Source organism: Elgaria multicarinata, chromosome 5 (genome assembly GCF_023053635.1).
Source record: "Elgaria multicarinata webbii isolate HBS135686 ecotype San Diego chromosome 5, rElgMul1.1.pri, whole genome shotgun sequence".
Taxonomy (NCBI): Eukaryota; Metazoa; Chordata; class Lepidosauria; order Squamata; family Anguidae; genus Elgaria; species Elgaria multicarinata.
The window spans coordinates 131,070,581-131,090,886 of record NC_086175.1 but is presented as its reverse complement, the minus strand read 5'-3'; the positions used below and the strand labels follow the sequence as shown (position 1 = coordinate 131,090,886).

Below are 20,306 nucleotides of genomic sequence, written 5' to 3'. Positions count from 1 at the left end.
GGACCGTTGATGTGTTCCCGGGGATGAATCAGAGGTTGAAGTCAATTGAAAGTCTGGGTGGTTTCAGACGAGGATTTTGTGGTGCCACCAGCCTGCTGTGTTTACAGAATTTTAAGACATTGCTGTCATAGAATCATAGAATAGTAGAGTTGGAAGGGTCTACAAGGCCATCGAGTCCAACCCCCTGTTCAATGCAGGAATCCACCCTAAAGCATCCCTGACAGATGGTTGTCCAGCTGCCTCTTGAAGGCCTCCAGTGTGGGAGAGCCCACAACCTCCCTAGGTAACTGGTTCCATTGTCGTACTGCTCTAACAGTCAGGAGGTTTTTCCTGATGTCCAGCCAGAATCTGGCTTCCTTTAACTTGAGCCCGTTATTCCGTGTCCTGCACTCTGGGAGGATCGAGAAGAGATCCTGGCCCTCCTCTGTGTGACAACCTTCCAAGTATTTGAAGAGTGCTATCATGTCTCCCCTCAATCTTCTCTTCTCCAGGCTAAACATGCCCAGTTCTTTCAGTCTCTCCTCATAAGGCTTCATTTCCAGACCCCTGATCACCCTCGTTGCCCTCCAACTCATAACCTGTGTTTCCCCACCACTTATCCTGTCTTTTCTCTTACTGCAGAAAACCTGTTAAGAGGTACAAGGGCTGTTCATTGGCAGCACTACAAGGCCTCTGCTTGGAAGCACCTCTGGTCAACATCCCCTGGAAAGAACAGGAGATCATGCTTCTTTTTCATTGAGAGGCTCTGTATGTGTAGGGTGACCCTATGGAAAGGAGGACAGGGCTCCTACTGTTGTGTAGAAAAGGGAATCTCAGCAGGTGTTATTTGTATGCATTCAGCACCTGTTGAAATTCCCCAGTTAACGCAACTGTTAAAGCTGCAGGAGCTATACTAGAGAGACCAGATACAAAAGAGGGAAGGGGTCCTGCAGCTTTAACTGTTGTGAGGAAGAGGTAATTTCACCAGGTGCTGCATGCATACAAATGACACCTGCTGAAATTCCCTTTTCCATACAACTGTTAAAGATACAGGAGCCCTGTCCTCCTTTTCATAGGGTCACCCTATGTATGTGCCAAACATCTGCAGAAACACAGGAAAAATGGCCAACTCAATGAAGAGGCTTACAGCCTCTAAAAGTTAGAACTTGCTGGTAGGGTGACCCTATGAAAAGGAGGACAGGGCTCCTGTATCTTTAACAGGTGTATTGAAAAGGGAATTTCAGCAGGTGTCATTTGTATATATGGAGAACCTGGTGAAATTCCCTCTTCATCACAACAGTTAAAGCTGCAGGAGCCCTGCCCTCTTTCAAATCCGGTCACTCTAGTATAGCTCCTGCAGCTTTAACTGTGGTGATGAAGAGAAAATTTCACCAGGTTCTCCATATACAAATGACACCTGCTGAAATTCCCTTTTCTATGCAGCTGTTAAAGATACAGGAGCCTGGTCCTCCTTTCCATAGGGTCACCCTACTTGCTGGGGTCAAGGAATAAAATATATTGTACTACAGGCCCTAATCCTCCAGGTTGGCTAGCAAAAGGCTTCCAGCAGCTAACCTTACAAAGGGAAGTCTTCACAGGTGGGCATGGAATTCATGCTGGATCTTTTGCGTATCTATTTTTGGACAAGGGAACAGGGTGAATGATTTGGACAGGAGGGGGAGGCATTGGCTACAACCCCAAAACTGTAGGGGTGTTTCCAGATGGCGGGCTCCGAGTGCTACTGATCAAAATGCATTTTGCAGCTCTTCCATCTTTCTTAACTTGGTGGGTTTTTTTCTGTTATGAAAGGAATCAGAAGAAATGTTGGGAAAGCACAGGAAGGCGGAGTCGTCTGGATCAGCTGTAACATTCGTTGAATGTGGCAGTGCGATCGTACAATAAACACCCCAGGAAGCCACTTCCTGTCCGTTGTAGGGGAAACAGGAAGCAAGAGGACCCAGCACAGCTGAGGTCCGCGTCACTTTGCCCCCTGCACCAGAGTTAATAGTTACATCAGCGCAAAGAACAAGAACTTGAAGGAGCCACACGGGAGGTGAATAGCTAGATGCCCCATTGAACAAGTGTGAGATTTAAAGGCCAAGGGAAGTTGGAACCTAAGAAGCACGCACAGAAACACAGCGAGCGTCCCAAACTGGGAAAGGGTCATCACACCCGCCTTGTTTTTCTGAAACAATTACCGGATGGTGAGTTCAAGCAGCTCCTGAGCGCCCTGCGGGTCAAGATGCTGAAGGTTGAAAACTCTTTCGAGGCTCTGTTGCAGGAACTCCTGGGAAGGGTCTTCCTGGAGCGCGAGGCTGTCGGACGCCGGCGAGGACATCAGCTTTTTCCCGGACAACTAGGCACAAAACAGAAGCGGGGGCATGAGGAGCCGGGTTCAGCAGATCGCAGCGTGCTTTTGAACTTGGAATTTTCTGTCTCCTGTCCACACCTTTGCTATGCAACCCTCTGGTGACTCTTCTCCAGGGCAGAATCAAGAAGGGGGCCCCTCCCATTGGAAACGCAGAACAAAACCAAGACACCTCTAAGACATTTGATTACTTTTCTGAAAGTACTACCCCAGAGTGAAGTTAAAGGCTCTTGATAAAGACTACCCACAGTAGTAGGGTGACCACATGAAAAGGAGGACAGGGCTCCTGTATCTTTAACAATTCCAGAGAAAAAGGAATTTCAGCAGGGGTCATTTGTATGCGTGCAGCACCTGGTGAAATTCCTGCTTCATCAAAACAGTTAAAGCTGCAGGAGCTACACTAGAGTGACCCAATACAAATGAGGGCAGGGCTGCTGCAGCCTTAACTGTTGTAATGAAGGAGGGAATTTCACCAGGTGCTGAATGCATGCAAACGACACCGGCTGAAATTCCCTTTCCTATACAACCATTAAAGATACAAAAGCCCTGTCCTCCTTTTCATATGGTCACCCTACACAGTAGCATTCATCTCTTTTAAGACCAGGGTGGGCAACCTGCATCCTTAGGCCCGTATGCAGCTCTCGGTATCAACATCTAAGGTCCTCCTCTGGGTGCCTACTCCGAGGGAGGCTCGGAAGATGCCAACGAGGGAGAGGGCCTTCTCTGTGGTGGCCCCCCTCCCCAATTATGGAATGATCTCCCCAACGAGGCCTGCCTGGTGCCAACATTGCTATCTTTTTGGTGCCAGGTCAAGATTTCTCTCTTTTCCCAGGCATTTGGCAATATGTGATGAGCTTCGCCAATCTCAGACCTGCTTTTAGATTTGGCTGACAGCTTATAGTTTACAGTTGCTTTTAGACGTATGTTTTTGTGTATATGGTATATTTTTACGGTTTTAAATTTTGTATCTCATTTTTGTTTTAATCTTATGTAAACCGCTCAGAGAGTTTCAGCCATGGGGCAGTATAGAGATGATGATGATGATGATTTCAAAAGCCCTCTGGTGCAATCAGTTCAGACCTTTGATAAGAGCATTTTGTCCTTTCCCTAGCAGCCCTCAGGGTGGCCCCTGACAGATGACCAACAAGGGAATGTGACAGGAAAAAGAACAAGTTGCCCACCCCCGCTTTAAGCAGACTGGGCCCTGTGGATGCTCACCAACATAAAGAGGATGGCATCCCATCATTGGTAGAACAATGCGGAAATAAGCCGTGCCTCCTCTGTCATCCTCTTTTCTAACCAGGAAGGCAATAGCCTTTTTCCTAAGCCCATCAGGTGGCCCTGTCCTCCTTTTCATATGGCCACCCTAGTGTTTTGTGACTGACCACGCCCACCACGACAGCCATTTTGTGAAAGGGCAAGCCACCCTGTTGAGAAATCCCTTTTCTTTTGGAGATTTAGCTGCTTGTAAAAGCTTCATTTCATGGAGATGGTCCTGAACCATTAAACCACCTAGGTCCATTATCTCATGCTGTTTTAGTCTCAAGGCCGGAGCGGGCCGCTTGCCAATTAGACTGAATGATTTCAGCTGGGCTGCTATGAGAACTCTTCATCCCTCTCCTTTCCCAAAACCCTGAGGAAATTATTCAGCCAGCTAATGATTGGCTAAGGAACATGGGTGGGAGAGTGTTGCATCATGTCCTGCTTTGTTGGTCAGCTGGTTGGCCACTGCGTGAACAGAGTGCTGGACTAGATGGACCCTGGGTCTGCCCCGGTATTGTTCTCCTGATGTTCTTAAGGATGCTCTCCCCACATTTCTCGAAGGCGTGTGGGTATAAAGCAAGAGAGTTAACGCTGGCCTTTGTCTTCATTCATCTGTTTTCGCCCTTCCTCTTGCTTTTGACTTGTGACTCTCAGAACCACAGTTTGGGGTCCTGCCCTGTTTGAAGACCCAGGCTGGGGCAGGTTTGGGTAACTTCGTTATTTCTTTTTGCCCAAAGTATTGTTTCCAAATGTATTCTGGTTCTTGTCTGCCTTTTATTCCTTTTCCCCTCCTTTCCTACTTGTAAATAAACTTAACCTCTATTTCAAGGGTCGCATGTGCTTCCTTCCAAGTAAGCCTCACTACTAGGGTGACCCTATGAAAAGGAGGACAGGGCTCCTGTATTTTTAACAGCTGCATAGAAAAGGGAATTTCAGCAGGTGTCGTTTGTATATATGGGGAACCTGGTGAAATTCCCTCTTCATCACAACAGTTAAAGTGCAGGAGCTATACTAGAGTGATCAGATTTAAAAGAGGGCAGGGCACCTGCAGCTTTAACTTGTTAAAAATACAGGAGCCCCGTCCTCCTTTTCATAGGGTCACCCTACATACAAATGACACCTGCTGAATTGCCCTTTTCTATTTATTTATTTATTTATTTATTTATTACATTTTTATACTGCCCAATAGCCGAAGCTCTCTGGGCAGTTCACAAAAATTAAAACCACAGTAAAACACCCAACAGGTTAAAACACAATTACGAAATACAGTATAAAAAGCGCAACCAGGATAAAACCACACAGCAAAGTTGATATAAGATTAAAATACAGAGTTAAAACAGTAAAATTTAAATTTAAGTTAAAATTAAGTGTTAAAATACTGAGTGAATAAAAAGGTCTTCAGCTGGCGACGAAAGCAGTACAGTGTAGGCGCCAGGCGGACCTCTCTGGGGAGCTCGTTCCACAACCGGGTTTCTACGCATCACTTAAAGATACAGGAGGCCTCTCCTCTTTTTCATAGGGTCACCCTACTCAGTACTAAATTCAGAGCCTCCTGTTTCAGGCCTAGGACTCGAAATAGAGGGCGCCGGCTTGGACCCTTATTTCTAAAAGCCCTGGAATGTCCTGTAAGTTCTAAGAGTCTCCTGGTTCAGGCAGAGGTGGACGTAGGGGGTGGTGGCAGCCTACTTGGGTAATTGTTTGTCCTTGCCTACACTGCCAGGGGTGAGGGCACCCCTCTTTACCCCGCCTCATGGCAGCCATTTTGTGCGAGTGCCCATGACACTCTCAAAATTCCCAATGGTGCACACCAGCCCAAAAGGTTGGAGAACCCTCATGCTACACCGATATTGCTATTTTACTACCAAACGTTACATAGCTATTGGGACCTTGACTGGTAATCGTCATGCTGGCGAATTCACATTACACCAGTCCTTTTACAACTTTATTGGCTGCCAGTCCAGGTCCAGGACCGATTCAAAGTGCTGGTATTGTCATTTAAAGCCCTAAACGGTTTGGGGCCAGGTTATTTGAAGGAACTCCTCCTCCCATATGTACCTGCCCGGACCTTAAGTTCATCTACAGGGGCCCTTCTCCGTGAGCCCCTGCCAAAGGAAGTGGGCAGGTGGCTACTAGAAGGAGGGCCTTCTCCGCTGTGGTACCCCGGTTGTGGAATGAGCTCCCCAGAGAGGTCCGCCTGGCGCCTACACTGTACTGCTTTCGTCACCAGCTGAAGACCTTTTTATTCTCTCAGTATTTTAACACTTAATTTTAACTTAAATTTAAATCTTACTGTTTTAACTCTGTATTTTAATCTTATATCAATTTTGCTGCATGGTTTTATCCTGGTTGTGCTTTTTATACTGTATTTTGTAATTGTGCTTTTAACATGTCGGTTGTTTTATTATGGCTTTAATTTTTGTGAACCGCCCAGAGAGCTTCGGCTATTGGGCGGTATAAAAATGTAATAAATAAATAAATAAATAAATAAATGCCTAATTCATTCTTCAAGACTGGAGAAGAAATACAAACCAGAGCTGCCTATAATTCAAAGAGGTTGCACCCACAAACAGTTACGCCAACATCAACACCCAACTTACTCTCAAGGGAGGGACCAGGTGAGAGAGGCTGTCGCGCAGGTAAGCGTAGTGCCTAAAGGTGTGGTCCGAGAACAGCGCCGGCATCGTCGGGCAGGTTTTGGCAGCGTTGAAAATGAGAACCAAGACCGCAATATCTGTTTGCGCTGCAGGTTAAGGGGAAACTAGGATCCTAGATTCTAAAGTGACCGAAGGAACGTCTGTATGTAAAGAGAAAAGCTCCTGGTAGTGACTGCAGAAATAAAGCTCACAGGTCTTAAGCAACGATGATCGAATGCAGGCCACAAAGACATCTAATAAACAAAGCCGTAAGGAATTAGCAATCTGTAAAAAGTAACGCGGAAAAGACCTTTGTTCAAACGGTCCCAAGCAAACTCTAAATACGAATACAAAACATTAGAGGGCATAAGATACTGGGTAGCACTTTGGAGTTTTGAGGGGAGACATGACAGAGGTGTACAGAACTATGCCTGGTGTAGAGAATGTGGACAGGGAGACATTTTTTCTCCCTCTCTCAAAATACTAGAACCCAACGGGGTCATTCCATGAAGCTGATTGGTGGGAGATTCAAGACAAATGAAAGGACGGACTTCTTCACACAGCACATAAATTATGGAACTCAATCCCACAAGATGTCATAGAATCATGTCATAGAATAGTAGGGTCAGATGGGGCCTATAAGAGCATCAAGTCCAACCCCCTGCTCAGTGCAGGAATCTACCTTAAAGCATCCCTGACAGATGGCTGTCCAGCTGCCAGTAACGGCCACCCATTTGGATGGCTTTAAAAGAGGTTTGGATCAATTCCTGGGGGAGAAGGCTCTCAATGGCTACTAGCCCTGATGGTTGTGTGCTATCTCCAGTATTCGAGGCAGTAAGCCTGTGTGCACCAGTTGCTGGGGAACATGGGTGGGAGGGTGCTGTTGCAACATGACCTGCTTTGTTGGTCCCTGGTCGACAGCTGGTTGGCCACTGTGTGAAAAGGGTGCTGGACTGGATGGACCCTTGGTCTGATCCAGCACTGCCCTTCTTATGTCCTTATGAGGATGTGCAAGCGAACATCCTATAGAGCAGGGGTGGGCAACTGGGCAGTCCAAGGGCCAACTTCCAGCCCCAAAACTCCCATGGGGGCGTGGGCACACACTCCTCCTGCCACTACCCAGCCAAATTTTCATAGAATCATAGAATAGCAGAGTTGGAAGGGGCCTGCAAGGCCATCGAGTCCAACCCCCTGCTCAATGCAGGAATCCACCCTAAAGCATCCCTGACAGATGGTTGTCCAGCTGCCTCTTGAAGGCCTCTAGTGTGGGAGAGCCCACAACCTCACCAGGCAACTGATTCCATTGTCGTACTGCTCTAACAGTCAGGAAGTTTTTCCTGATGTCCAGCTGGAATCTGGCTTCCTTTAACTTGAGCCCGTTATTCCGTGTCCTGCACTCTGGGAGGATCGAGAAGAGATCCTGGCCCTCCTCTGTGTGACAACCTTTTAAGTATTTGAAGAGTGCTATCATGTCTCCCCTCAATCTTCTCTTCTCCAGGCTAAACATGCCCAGTTCTTTCAGTCTCTCCTCATAGGGCTTTGTTTCCAGACCCCTGATCATCCTGGTTGCCCTCCTCTGAACACGCTCCAGCTTGTCTGTGTCCTTCTTGAATTGTGGAGCCCAGAACTGGACGCAATACTCTAGATTTTGTAGTGGCAAAGAACAAACAAAAACCTCACTGACCCCTGGTAGCAATCTGCTATAGAGACTCAAAAGGGCCATATTTTGAAAAGGAGCTAAATTTGGTGCTTTGGGGTCTCCACAGCAATTTGCCACTGAATTTTGTCAGCAAAGCAATGGGTTGTGGGGTTTTTTTTGCCACTGCTACTGACCTCCACTGCTGTAGAGGCTCAATTCAGGTATGCTACCAAACCATGGTTTACACTAGAACCCAAACTACAGTTTGGTTTTTCAGACACGCGTCAAGCAAACCGTGGTTCGAAGCTGTCTTTCTGCTCCCACTTTTCTGTCTCCTCAGCACTCCAGTCTTGAAGTAGAGTGGACACCGGAGGTAGAGCAACAGACGTCCGTATGGTTCACCACTTCAGCTGTTGCACCACACTTTAAGTAGCGCAAATGATGGTTTGCAAACTCAATTTCAATCCACGGTTTCCGAATCTGGCTTGCTAGCTCTTTAACTATGGTTTGCTGTGATGTCCAGACTCAACCTGAACATTATTCAGAAAATACCGAGGCCAGGGTGGAAAGAGGATACAGGCTGGGTCGTCCATGTCAGGTTCCGGGGTGTCAAAGAAAGGATGGGTTCCCAGCAGTTCAGGAACAAGTGGAAGGACCAGAGTGGGATGCCTGCCTCCCAGGAACTTTAAGCACCTGCAATGCACAGATTATTTATTTATTTTGTTACATTTATGTACCGCCCAATAGCCTACAAAAGTTAAAGCAATGAACATTAAAAACTGATATACAAAAATTTAAAACCATCAAAAGCATAAAAACAATATCGATTTTAAAAACAATATCGATTTAAAGCGGTGAGCGAGTAAAAGCTGCAGAGAGCCTCTTTCACAATAACCCAAGCAGAAAAACAGCAGACAATCTCAAAACTAACCAGGTAAATGACATTGTGAGGCGCTCGTGATTTTAAGCCACGCTCTTTATGGTCCCCGACACTAGGAAATGATTGCCTTAAACATAAATATTTGGAATGTGAATTTGGAGCCTGAATTTTCTTTAAAAAAACTCCAACAACAATTAGATTGATATTTTTTTTAAACTGGATTTGGTTTTAAAACTGTACGTACGGTATTTAATATTGCATTGTAGAGTGTCTGGCTCAAAAGCGGAGGCGGGGTGGATACAAATGTGGTTATTAATCAATAAATCAGGAGTTGCTCGAAGTAAAAAGGACGTTACAAAAAGTGACCAAGCTGTCTGAAAAACGTGTTTTGATCCAGGCAGGGTTTTTTTTTAAAAAAAATTAGTCCTCCTAGAACAGCGGTTCTCAACCTGTGGGTCGGGACCCCTTTGGGGGTCAAACGACCCTTTCACAGGGGTCGCCTAAGACCATTGGAAAACACATATTTCCGATGGTCTTAGGAAACTGTATTGACTGAACTATGTCATGTATCATCTTTTGTATTAAAGCTATTGTTATGTATTATTTTCATTAGCAAACCATCCCATGACAATGGATCGTGTAGAGAAGAACGAAAATAATTTTGTGGTTGGGGGTCACCACAACATGAGGAACTGTATTAAAGGGTCGCGGCATTAGGAAGGTTGAGAACCACTGTCCTAGAACATTCTCTTTATTGATTTAAGAATTAAGGGTCAGGATGGAAACCAGTCCTAGAGAGGCTGTGTGGTGTAGTGGTTAGAGAGTTGAACTAGGACTGCAGCGACGCAGATTCAACTCACCACTCAGCCATGATGCTCATTGGGTGACTTTGGGCCAGTTATTTAGGGTGTAACCTTATGCATGTATAGACAGAAAAAAAGCCCCCAAACTCACAGCCGCAAAATATGTAAAATCCCAGGCCCGCTGTCCCCAGCCTGGTGACCTCCAGATGTGTTGGACTACAACTCCCAACATCCCCCAGCCAGCATCTGGAAGGCACCAGGTTGGGAAAAGCGGCTTTCAGCCATGATGATTCCCTATGGACCCACACTTACTTCCAGATAGAATCCCTGTCCGTAGGGTACTTGGTGAGGTTTTTCAGGAGCTCAACCAGGGCAAGGTGGATGCCTTCTTTCGTTGAGACGTTGGTGCAACACAGCAGTTCGTGGAGAGCTTCCCGAATGTCTCTGGAGGAATCCTAAACCAACACACAAAAAGCTCAAATGGTTGGTGGGCAAAGATGATCCACGATTTACGGTCATAGACCTAGGATGGAAGTGGAGGACCTGGGGCCCTCCAGATGTTGTTGGACTACAGTTCACATCAGCCCCAGCAAGCTTGGCCAGGGATGATGGGAACTGTAGCCCAAATATGGGGGACCACATGTTCCTAACCTAGAATATCAAAACTATGTGAGCTCTAGTGGATTGTGGAATTGCAGGAGAGGGCCTTTTCGGTGGCTGTCCCAGGGCTCTGGAGCTCTCTTCCCAGGTAAGCTAGACTGTCTCCTTCCTTGCTAAGCTTCCGAAGGCAGGCAAAAACTTTTTTGTTCCGGCAGGCCTTTGGCCGAATAGTCTGGACCTCTCTTTATGCATCAGGAAGTTTTTCCTGATGTCCAGCTGGAATCTGGCTTCCTGTAACTTGAGCCCGTTATTCCATGTCCTGCACTCTGGGAGGATCGAGAAGAGATCCTGGCCCTCCTCTGTGTGACAACTTTTTAAGTATTTGAAGAGTGCTATTATGTCTCCCCTCAATCTTCTCTTCGCCAGGCTAAACAGGCCCAGTTCTTTCAGTTCTTTCAGAACTAGGACAACCTGAGTTCAAATCCCCACTCAGGCCAGTCGCTATCTCTCAGCCTACCTCGCAGGGTTGTTGGCAGGAAAAAGGGAGGGAAGCCCTGAGCTCTTTGGAGGAAGGATGGGAGAGAAAACAGACAGACAAAAAGAAAGGCCCCATTTGACATGAACAATTGTGCTCATCTTTACAAACATGTGCTTCAGAAAAAGCCTCATGTGGAGGCCTTTTATTCAAAAACTTGTTTTTTCCTAAAGAAAAAAATGTTTGTGGGTTGATCAAAGTAGCAACTATTTGATCTTTTGGAAGATTGAAATATTCAAAAATATATACTTCGGAAATCAAATAAGTGCGGGTCGACACAGAGGAGGGCCAGGATCTCTTCTCGATCCTCCCAAACTGCAGGACACGGAATAACGGGCTCAAGTTAAAGGAAGCCAGATTCCAGCTGGACATTAGGAAAAACTTCCCAACTGTTAGAGCAGTACGACAATGGAACCAGTTACCCAGGGAGGTTGTGGGCTCTCCCACACTAGAGGCCTTCAAGAGGCAGCTGGACAACCGTCTGTCAGGGATGCTTTAGGGTGGATTCCTGCATTGAGCAGGGGGTTGGACTCGATGGCCTTGTAGGCCCCTTCCAACTCTGCTATTCTATGATTCTATGACAGCTGGTCGAGTAGCAGGGCAATGGGAAACGGTCCTGTTATTGTGTTTCTCAAAACCTCCTGCCTTCTTGGGAGGCAATAACGAGGCCTGCTAAGTAATCCACAAAGCTTTATTCAAGCAATACATATCCCTTCCCACCTGAAGGGAGTCTAATCTCTAGGAACTTTCCCCTAGGCAAACTATGCAAACTCAGCAAGACAATTGTCCTTTCAAGGAGAATGGAAAGCCCTTTCCCAGGACGCGTTAACTTCAGAGAGACTGGTTGTGATGCAGCTTCTGATGGCCCAGGAACAGAGGATGTATGTGTACGCGACAGGGCCATCGCCTTCTCCTCCATCGCTTTAGGCGATGGAGGAGAAGGTGATGGCCCTGTCGCGTACACATACATCCTCTGTTCCGGCGTCCCGGTGCGATTGCCAACTGGCGATCGTGCTATGAAGCTGGTGATCGCGCCAAGGAGGACTGAAAAAAATAGGATAAGCGAATTAGAAAAATAACACTGCAATCCTTCTGAGAAAAGTAACTCGCTAAGCTGTATTTTGTTTATATGTCACTTTTTTTAATCTATCCTTTGCACGTTTTGGTGTTGATTTTGCTGGTCTGCGACCGTAATAAATAACAATTTGATTTGATTTGGGTAAGCGAGGGAGATCTTGCCTCCAAGACACCGAGGACGGTGTCCAGTTGATCCTCTCGGAGGGTGATGTTGTTGGAAATCTTCCTCATGGTGTGAATCGACTGCAGCCTCACTTCTTCGATCTCGTCGTTGAACATGTCGACCAGGAAGTCGAGGCATTTCTCCGCAAAAGAGGGCGAGGACTGGGCCAACATGCAGAGCGCCTCAACGGCGGCGATCCGAACCTCTGCAGAGCCAGGAGAGCGAGAGAGGAAGGAGCAATGCAATGTCAGAACCATGTATTTCACCCTATATTGCTGCCCCTACTTCAGAATCAGGAAAGGGAAATTTTAATTTGGAGAGGTTATGAGGTCAGGTCACCCGTCATTATTTATTTTTGTAAGCTATTTTGATCCTGGGGAGCTACCGGACTAGGAAACAAAGAAACAAAGTCATCCTCAGGGGTCCTTTTCCGCGAGCCCCTACCAAAGGAAGTGAGGCAGGTGGCTACCAGGAGCAGGGCCTTCTCTGCTGTGGCACCCCGGCTGTGGAATGAGCTCTCTAAGGAGGTTCGCTTGGCACCTACATTATATGCTTTTAGATACTAGGTGAAGACCTTTTTATTCTCCCAGCATTTTAACAGTCTATAAATAAATTTGAACTTGGTGTTTTAAATTTGTAATTTTGCATTGCTGCTGTTTTTATCTGGTTGAGCTTTTATATTATATTTTATATTATGGTTTTATACTGTTGTTTTATACTTTGAATGGTTTTAATTTTTGTGAACCGCCCAGAGAGCTATTGGGCAGTATAGAAATGCAATAAAGAAAGAAAGAAAGAAAGAAAGAAAGAAAGAAAGAAAAGAAAAGAAAAGATTGATGCGGCCTTCTCTTTCCAGGAAGGACCGGTAGGGTGTCTTTATTAAAATTGCCAGTCTCAACCAATTATGCACTTCCTTCCTTGGTAATATGCAAATTTATTTAAATGCAATCTACAAGTCAATCCGTCTAATAAAAGGCCGTTGACCAAATCAACTAAAAACGTTTTGAGCAGATGACAGCCCTCAAAAGGGAATTAAGCACCATGCGTCCTACTCAATTTATTTATTTATTTCATTTATTACATTTTTATACCGCCCAATAGCCGGAGCTCTCTGGGCGGTTCACAAAAATTAAAACCACAATAAAACAACCAACAAGTTAAAAGCGCAATTACAAAATACAGTATAAAAAGCACAACTAGGATAAAACCACGCAGCAAAATTGACATAAGATTAAAATACAGAGTGAGAACAGTAAAATTTAAATTGAAGTTAAAATTAAGTGTTAAAATACTGAGAGAATAAAAAGGTCTTCAGCTGGCGACGAAAGGAGTACAGTGTAGGCGCAAGGCGGACCTCTCTGGGGAGCTCATTCCACAACCGGGGTGCCACAGCGGAGAAAGCCCTCCTCCTAGTAGCCACCTGCCTCACTTCCTTTGGCAGGGGCTCACGGAGAAGGGGAGGAGGTGTTCCTTCAGATAACCTGGCCCCAAACTGTTTAGGGCTTTAAATGTCAATACCAGCACTTTGAATCGGGCCCGGACCTGGACTGGCAGCCAATGAAGTTGTAAAAGGACTGGCGTGATGTGATCTCGTCGGCCAGTCCCTGTTAATAAACGGGCTGCCCTGTTTTGTACCAGCTGAAGCTTCCAGACCGTTTTCAAAGGCAGCCCCACGTATAATGCATTGGCGTTTTCAATGCCAGCTCTCACGGTGTTGCACTAGCGTAAACCAACGCTTGCACAATAGAACTAGTGCCTGTTAGTTGCTCAGGCGCTAATGCTAGGGCACAGCCGGATTTTACCCCCTCGGCAACAGGGTCTCCACTCACCATACATCTCGTCTTCCAGGCCATGAACAAATGCCCCGCAGGCTCCCGATTCAATTAAATTCACGGCTCCAGTGTCGATTTCTTCTTTGGGAGCATCATCCCCCCATTTTCTGCCGCTTGAGAACTCGCCGGAGCTGAAAAGCTCTTTGGCCCGTTCGTGGGCTGTGCGTTTCCGCTGCAGAAGTTAACAGATGAGAGTTACATGGCAGGCGTGGCATAAAAAGAAAACATCTTTCAAAAAACGATTTATTTATTTATTTATTTAATTTGCTTATTTATTTGTTGCATTTTTACACCGCCCAACAGCCGAAGCTCCCTGGGCAGTTCAACCGTTTAACTGGTCAATGCACTGGGGTGCATGAGCTGACCCTTTCTGACTGATCTCCTTCTTCTGGAATTTCTAGTTCCAAATCCTGCAATCGCAACAGGCTTGTAAACAGCCAATCGCCTGGAGCGAACAAGGATCTCCTCCAGGCAACCAAGCACATAAACTTGACTTAAGGCAATACTTTGTCTCCATGGATTCCCTACATAAGCTATGTCTGAGAAAGCTAGTAAACATTTCTGTGAGCTACTAATTCCTATAGACTGGTTTGAAAACCTAGAATATATTTATTTATTATATTTTATTTATCACAGAGGAGGGCCAGGATTTCTTCTCGATCCTCCCAGAGTGCAGGACACAGAATAACAGGCTGAAGTTACGGGAAGCCAGATTCTGGCTGGACATCAGGAAAAACTTCCTGACTGTTAGAGCAGTACGGCAAGGGAACCAGTTACCTAGGGAGGTTGTGGGCTCTCCCACACTAGAGGCCTTCAAGAGGCAGCTGGACAACCCTCTGTCAGGGATGCTTTAGGGTGGATTCCTGCATCGAGCAGGGGGTTGGACTCGATGGCCTTGTAGGCCCCTTCCAACTCTGCTATTATATGATCTATGATTCTAGGTCATTCTTCTCCAATGAAACCGGAATTGGCTCAGGGTGGTTTAGCCCAAGATTACAACAGCTTCAGATTTCATGGGCATCCAACCACCAGGAAGACAGCTTCCGGAAGCTGGCTTTCCGGCAGTTGGAAGCCCCCGATATCTGAATGTGCAGTTGCTTTGTTCAGCCTTTGTAGGCAACAAGGAGAATACGCCTGAGGAAGAAGGCCATCACAAAGAAACCTGTTGAGCAACTCTGGGCCTGCCAGGATTAGGACACAAATGCAGAGACAAAAACGAGAACAGGTTTCCGTACCCTCAGGTCCGACATCAGCTTCTTATCCAGGGTCTGTTCTAAGAAATGAGAACTAACTTGCTGCATAGATCCCTGGAACAAAAGGGGAAAGGGGAGAAGCAAGTTAGCAACAAAGTAGTTCTGAATGTTTACTTTTTATTGTGAATTTAACAAAACAGAACAGAAAACAAATCATGGGGCAAGGGGGAAGAACAGGCATTACATTCATAGAAATATCAGTTTTTTTTCATCAGATGCACCATTCATTAAAAAAAGGGGAAAGAGTTATGCATAGGTTTCAAGGAAAGCCGACCAAATATCCATGTATTTATTCACTCGCAAGTGGCGACTATATACCACCCGTTCAAATATTCATAGAATCATAGAATAGCAGAGTTGGAAGGGGCCTACAAGGCCATCGAGTCCAATCCCCTGCTCAATGCAGGGATCCACCCTAAAGCATCCCTGGCAGATGGTTGTCCAGCTGCCTCTTGAAGGCCTCTAGCGTGGGAGAGCCCACAACCTCACCAGGCAACTGATTCCATTGTCGTACTGCTCTAACAGTCAGGAAGTTTTTCCTGATGTCCAGCTGGAATCTGGCTTCCTTTAACTTGAGACCGTTATTCCATGTCCTGCACTCTGGGAGGATCCCTCCTCTGTGTGACAACCTTTGAAGTATTTGAAGAGTGCTATCATGTCTCCCCTCAATCTTCTCTTCTCCAGGCTAAATATGCCCAGTTCTTTCAGTCTCTCTTTGTTTCCAGACCCATGATCATCCTGGTTGCCCTCCTCTGAACACGCTCCAGCTTGTCTGCGTCCTTCTTGAATTGACAGCGTTGTTAAATTCTCAGCCCACTGCTTTATGGGTGGTGAACATTTATCATTCCAACTTAATAATATCAATCTTTTAACTGTCATAATGGTTCAGAAAATCATTGGCATTTTAAACACACAGCACAGGTAAGGTAAAAGCCCTGCCTGGCACAAAGGTAGAGGATGTGTGGTGTAGTGGCTAAGCTGTTGGACTGGGAGTTGGGAGATCCAGGTTCTTGTCCCCACTCAGCCATGGAAACCCACTGGGGGACTTTGGGCCAGTCAAAAACTCTCACCTCAACCTACCTCACAGGGCTGTTGTTGTGAGGATAACATGGAGAGGAGGAGGATGTACACTGCCTTGGGTTCATTGGAGGGAAAAATGCAGTAATAAATAAAATAAATAAATGTTACACTTTATCTAGATAAGCTGGTACCTAGTGCTGGCAAGGCATCAGCAGCCAGGGTGCACAATGAAATGGGACAAGGCAGAGACGTGGTGCAAAATGCAGGTTACAAAATGTAGGGTAGGAACAGTGGAAGCTGGTGGCTCAGATTTCGGTGGGGCTGCGGATCCTTTCTCGGTTTCAGTCAGAACCAGCCAGAACTCTAAAGAAGCTATCCAAGGTCTGGAACCCCATCCCAAAATAGCTTTGATACTTTGGATAGGTCCTTTAGAGTTATGGCTTGTCCTGACTGCAACCCAGAATGGAATCGTAGCTCCACCGAAATCGGAGCCACCAGCCTCCACTGGGTAGGAAGTCGAAATCCAGGACCTCCAAGGTAGCATTCTCTCAAATGTTAGCTGTCCTGCACCCAGGACCAGTTAGACAGGAGGAACGGAGAATCTCAACGGAATGGTGGCATCGGGAAGAAGCTTTTGGATTTATTAGGCAGTGGCACAAAGAGAAGTTCACATTCCAGTGATGGGGGAGCAAAAGGGGAGGGACCAAAAGACCAGCCTAATTTAGCTTACAGCTCTTACTGCCAGTAACTAAGGACGGGCATTTCAGCCTTTTTAGAACGGGAGGAAAAAACACGCCAAAGCTGGGAAATAGAACCTATACTGTAACGGGGACCCTTTTTAGCATGCCAGGGGGGTTGTGGTGGAGGTAGATTTGCAGCCGATGCTGAAACGAGAGAGAAAGTGGCGATTCCACTGCTTTCATTGCTGTGAGCCACCCAGAGAGCTTCGGCTACCGGGCAGTAGAGAAATGGAATAAATAAATAAAACGGCAGACTGCAAACGTTTTCAGATTCGGGTTCTGTAGAGTCACTGTGAAGTACAACCTGAGTGAGTGCTAAGGTCACTGCAGATGCAACCATTATTTATTTATTTTATTTATTCAGAATATTTATATACCGCTTCCCATTGAAAAATTTCGGAGCGGTGTACAAGATAAAATGAAAATAACAACCGAACAAAACAGTTAAAAAAAAATTTGAAAGAAGCAAAAACAGAGATTCAAGGCTGCATATTAAGGAAAGCCTTCTTGGAATAAAGATGTTTAGGCTTAGAAGCTCCAATTACTAGGACTCGGGTGGGTTCCCCAGGAATACAATTGGTGGCGTCATCACCATGACCCAATAAACAAGAACCCCTTTTCATAGAGACTGAAACAACATGATTAGACTGGAGAAGAGAAGATTGAGGGGAGACATGATAGCACTCTTCAAATCCTTAAAAGGTTGTCACACAGAGGAGGGCCAGGATCTCTTCTCGATCCTCCCAGAGTGCAGGACACGGAATAACGGGCTCAAGTTACAGGAAGCCAGATTCCGGCTGGACATTAGGAAAAACTTCCCAACTGTTAGAGCAGTACGACAATGGAATCAGTTACCTAGAGAGGTTGTAGGCTCTCCCACACTAGAGGCATTCAAGAGGCAGCTGGACAACCATCTGTCAGGGTTGCTTTGATGTGGATTCCTGCACTGAGCAGGGGGTCAGACTTGATGGCCTTGTAGACCCCTTCCAACTCTACTATTCCATGATTCTACCATTGCTTCTCTGCTTCTTCCAAGGGTCCCCATCCAGCCCTCTGACTTTTTCATATGGAAGCAAGTCAAAGATAAATCGAGAGGACGACATATAACCCACTTGCATTTCACGTTCCAGCTGGGACACCTGTTAAATCAACTTGTGGACCTCCTTATGTTTCGGCCTACAAGTCCCATCAGCCCTGGTCAGCGTAGCTTAGGCTGAGGCCTGATGGGAGTTGCAGGCCAAAATATCTGGAGGGCCACAAGTTGCCCACCCCTGTAATACACCCTCCTTCCTAACAGCATACGAAGAAGGGAACTTACCAGTAGTTTAGCTGCTTGGACTCTCACGACCCACGACCCGTCACTGACCATGTGACAAATCTTTCCAAACGCATCATCCACTAGGCGGATTTCTTCGTTGGAGGAAGGGATTGGGACAATGCTGAAGTGGGGGAGGCGGGGGGAGATATATCAATGCATTGTAGCCGGGATGCAAACAAGGCCTTCATTTGATGTAATTTCAGTACCGTGCTTAATTAGAAAAACCACCAGCATCTCGAATAAATCATGCAGTAGCACCCGTAAGCTGAGCACCAGAGCTTGGGATGATAATAACAATAACAACAACAACAATAATAATATTTCTAACCCGTCTCTCCATTCTGATCGGGGCGGGGAACAACAGCAAGTATAAAATACATAAAATATTAATCAAAACACAGAATACATTATTAAAACTTCCCAAAAACATACTAAAAACGTACTAAAAGCATCCTAAAATTCCACTGGATAGGCCTGCCGGAAGAGATCAGTCTTTATAGCTTTCTTAAATGCTAAAAGACTGTTAAGTTGATGAATCTCCTCCAGCAGGCCATTCTACAATCTGGGAGCAGCAGAGGAAAAGTTCCTCTGGGTAATACCTGTCAGCCTAGTCTTGGCTGGCTGAAGGAAGTTTTTCCCAGAGGACCTGAGTGTGTGGGGCAGATTGTACAGGAGAAGACGATCCCGCAGGTAGCCTGGACCGAAACCATGTAGGGCTTTAAAGGTCCAACACTTTATACTTCGCCCGGAAACTAATCAGCAGCCAGTGAAGAGATTTTAAAACTGATCTGTTCATCCCAAGCAGAGAGACCGAAATGTGGTCATAAGCACATCCTTGGCAGCCTAGATAGTAAGAATTTCACATACACACATTCCTTTTAGGGATGTTGGCAGCCTCCAGAAATCCATTCCCCACCGCTGCATCTTCCTTTGGGGCTACCTGCTATCTTGTTACATACCTTTCTGGATAAAGCTGACTGACGACCCACGTGAGTTGAACTGCAGCACTGCGGACCTGTTCGTAGTCATCGGTTAAGAGTTTACAAGCCTGAAATGGAAGGTTTCCAGAAAACAATTGACCTCTAGTCCTTTGATACTATTTATATTTCATGCTACCATTTCATCTCTTTTAAGAAGTTTGTAGTTCATGGGATGCACACTAAACGAACAAGCTCTTCTTAAGTTCTTATGTCCAATTGCCACAAAGGATGCTCTCTAAAGTCCAAACCGTAATGGTCCCCGAGGCTGTAGAAGTTCTTTAAGATGTCCGGAGAAACACCTTACTCACCATTCAGTTTGCAGGGAGTTTTCCAGGAAGCTGCTCTTGGGCTAACATTAATTTTATCAAACTGGGTCATCCCATGAAGCTGATGGGTGGGAGATTCAGGACAAATAAAAGGAAGGCCTTCTTCACACAGCGCAGAGTAAAATGATGGAATTCCCTACCCCAAGATGTAGTGTTGGCCACCAAGTTGGATGGCTTTAAAAGGGGGTTGGATAAATTCCTGCAGGAGAAGGCTATCAATGGCTACTAGTCCAGATGGCTCTCTGCTACCTCCAGTATGGCTTTGTACACCAGTTGCTGGGGAACATGGGTTGGAGGGTGCTGTTGCACCATGTCCTGCTTTGTTGGTCCCTGGTTGACAGCTGTGTGGATAGAGTACTGGACTAGATGGACCTTTCGTCTGATCCAGCAGGGCTCTTCTTATGTTTCCAAAAAGATCTCTCAAAGAGAGAAGGGAAATGAAGCCACCATTGTAGGGGAAGTCACAAAAAGACAGACGTTCTTTAGACTGGTCTATATTTTCTTAATATTTATAGACCAATGACCTACAGAGGATTAATCTGAGCTGATGTATCTGGTAGAAAACTTAGATACCGCTTAGGGGTTTTATTTTATTCAGCACTATATAAGTATTATTAATAAGTGATACAATTGAGGTGAGAACATTGACACGTGTTTTGTTTTGATTAAGTATAAGACACCTGGATTTGGCAACAGATATCGCTGAGCAACCAGGATGATCAGGGGTCTGGAAACAAAGCCCTATGAAGAGAGACTGAAAGAACTGGGCATGTTGAGCCTGGAGAAGAGAAGATTGAGGGGAGACACGAGAGCACTCTTCAAATCCTTAAAAGGTTGTCACACAGAGGAGGGCCAGGATCTCTTCTCGATCCTCCCAGAGTGCAGGACACGGAATAA

The 20,306-nt window shown here is 45.9% G+C and overlaps 1 protein-coding gene across 1 annotated transcript in view; it reads right to left on the bottom strand.

Annotated features, from left to right (window-relative positions):
* Window positions 1-20,306, bottom strand: part of INTS4 (integrator complex subunit 4) — a 50,014-nt gene that overhangs the window by 21,806 nt on the left and 7,902 nt on the right. Inside the window, exons 7-15 of the mRNA XM_063127308.1 lie at window positions 19,063-19,151; window positions 18,104-18,224; window positions 15,008-15,079; window positions 13,770-13,944; window positions 11,940-12,145; window positions 9,878-10,020; window positions 8,460-8,575; window positions 6,208-6,341; window positions 2,178-2,335 (exon numbers count right to left, since the gene is read on the bottom strand). Coding sequence (XP_062983378.1) covers window positions 2,178-2,335; window positions 6,208-6,341; window positions 8,460-8,575; window positions 9,878-10,020; window positions 11,940-12,145; window positions 13,770-13,944; window positions 15,008-15,079; window positions 18,104-18,224; window positions 19,063-19,151 — 1,214 coding nt within the window. The remainder of the gene's footprint in view (window positions 1-2,177; window positions 2,336-6,207; window positions 6,342-8,459; window positions 8,576-9,877; window positions 10,021-11,939; window positions 12,146-13,769; window positions 13,945-15,007; window positions 15,080-18,103; window positions 18,225-19,062; window positions 19,152-20,306) is intronic.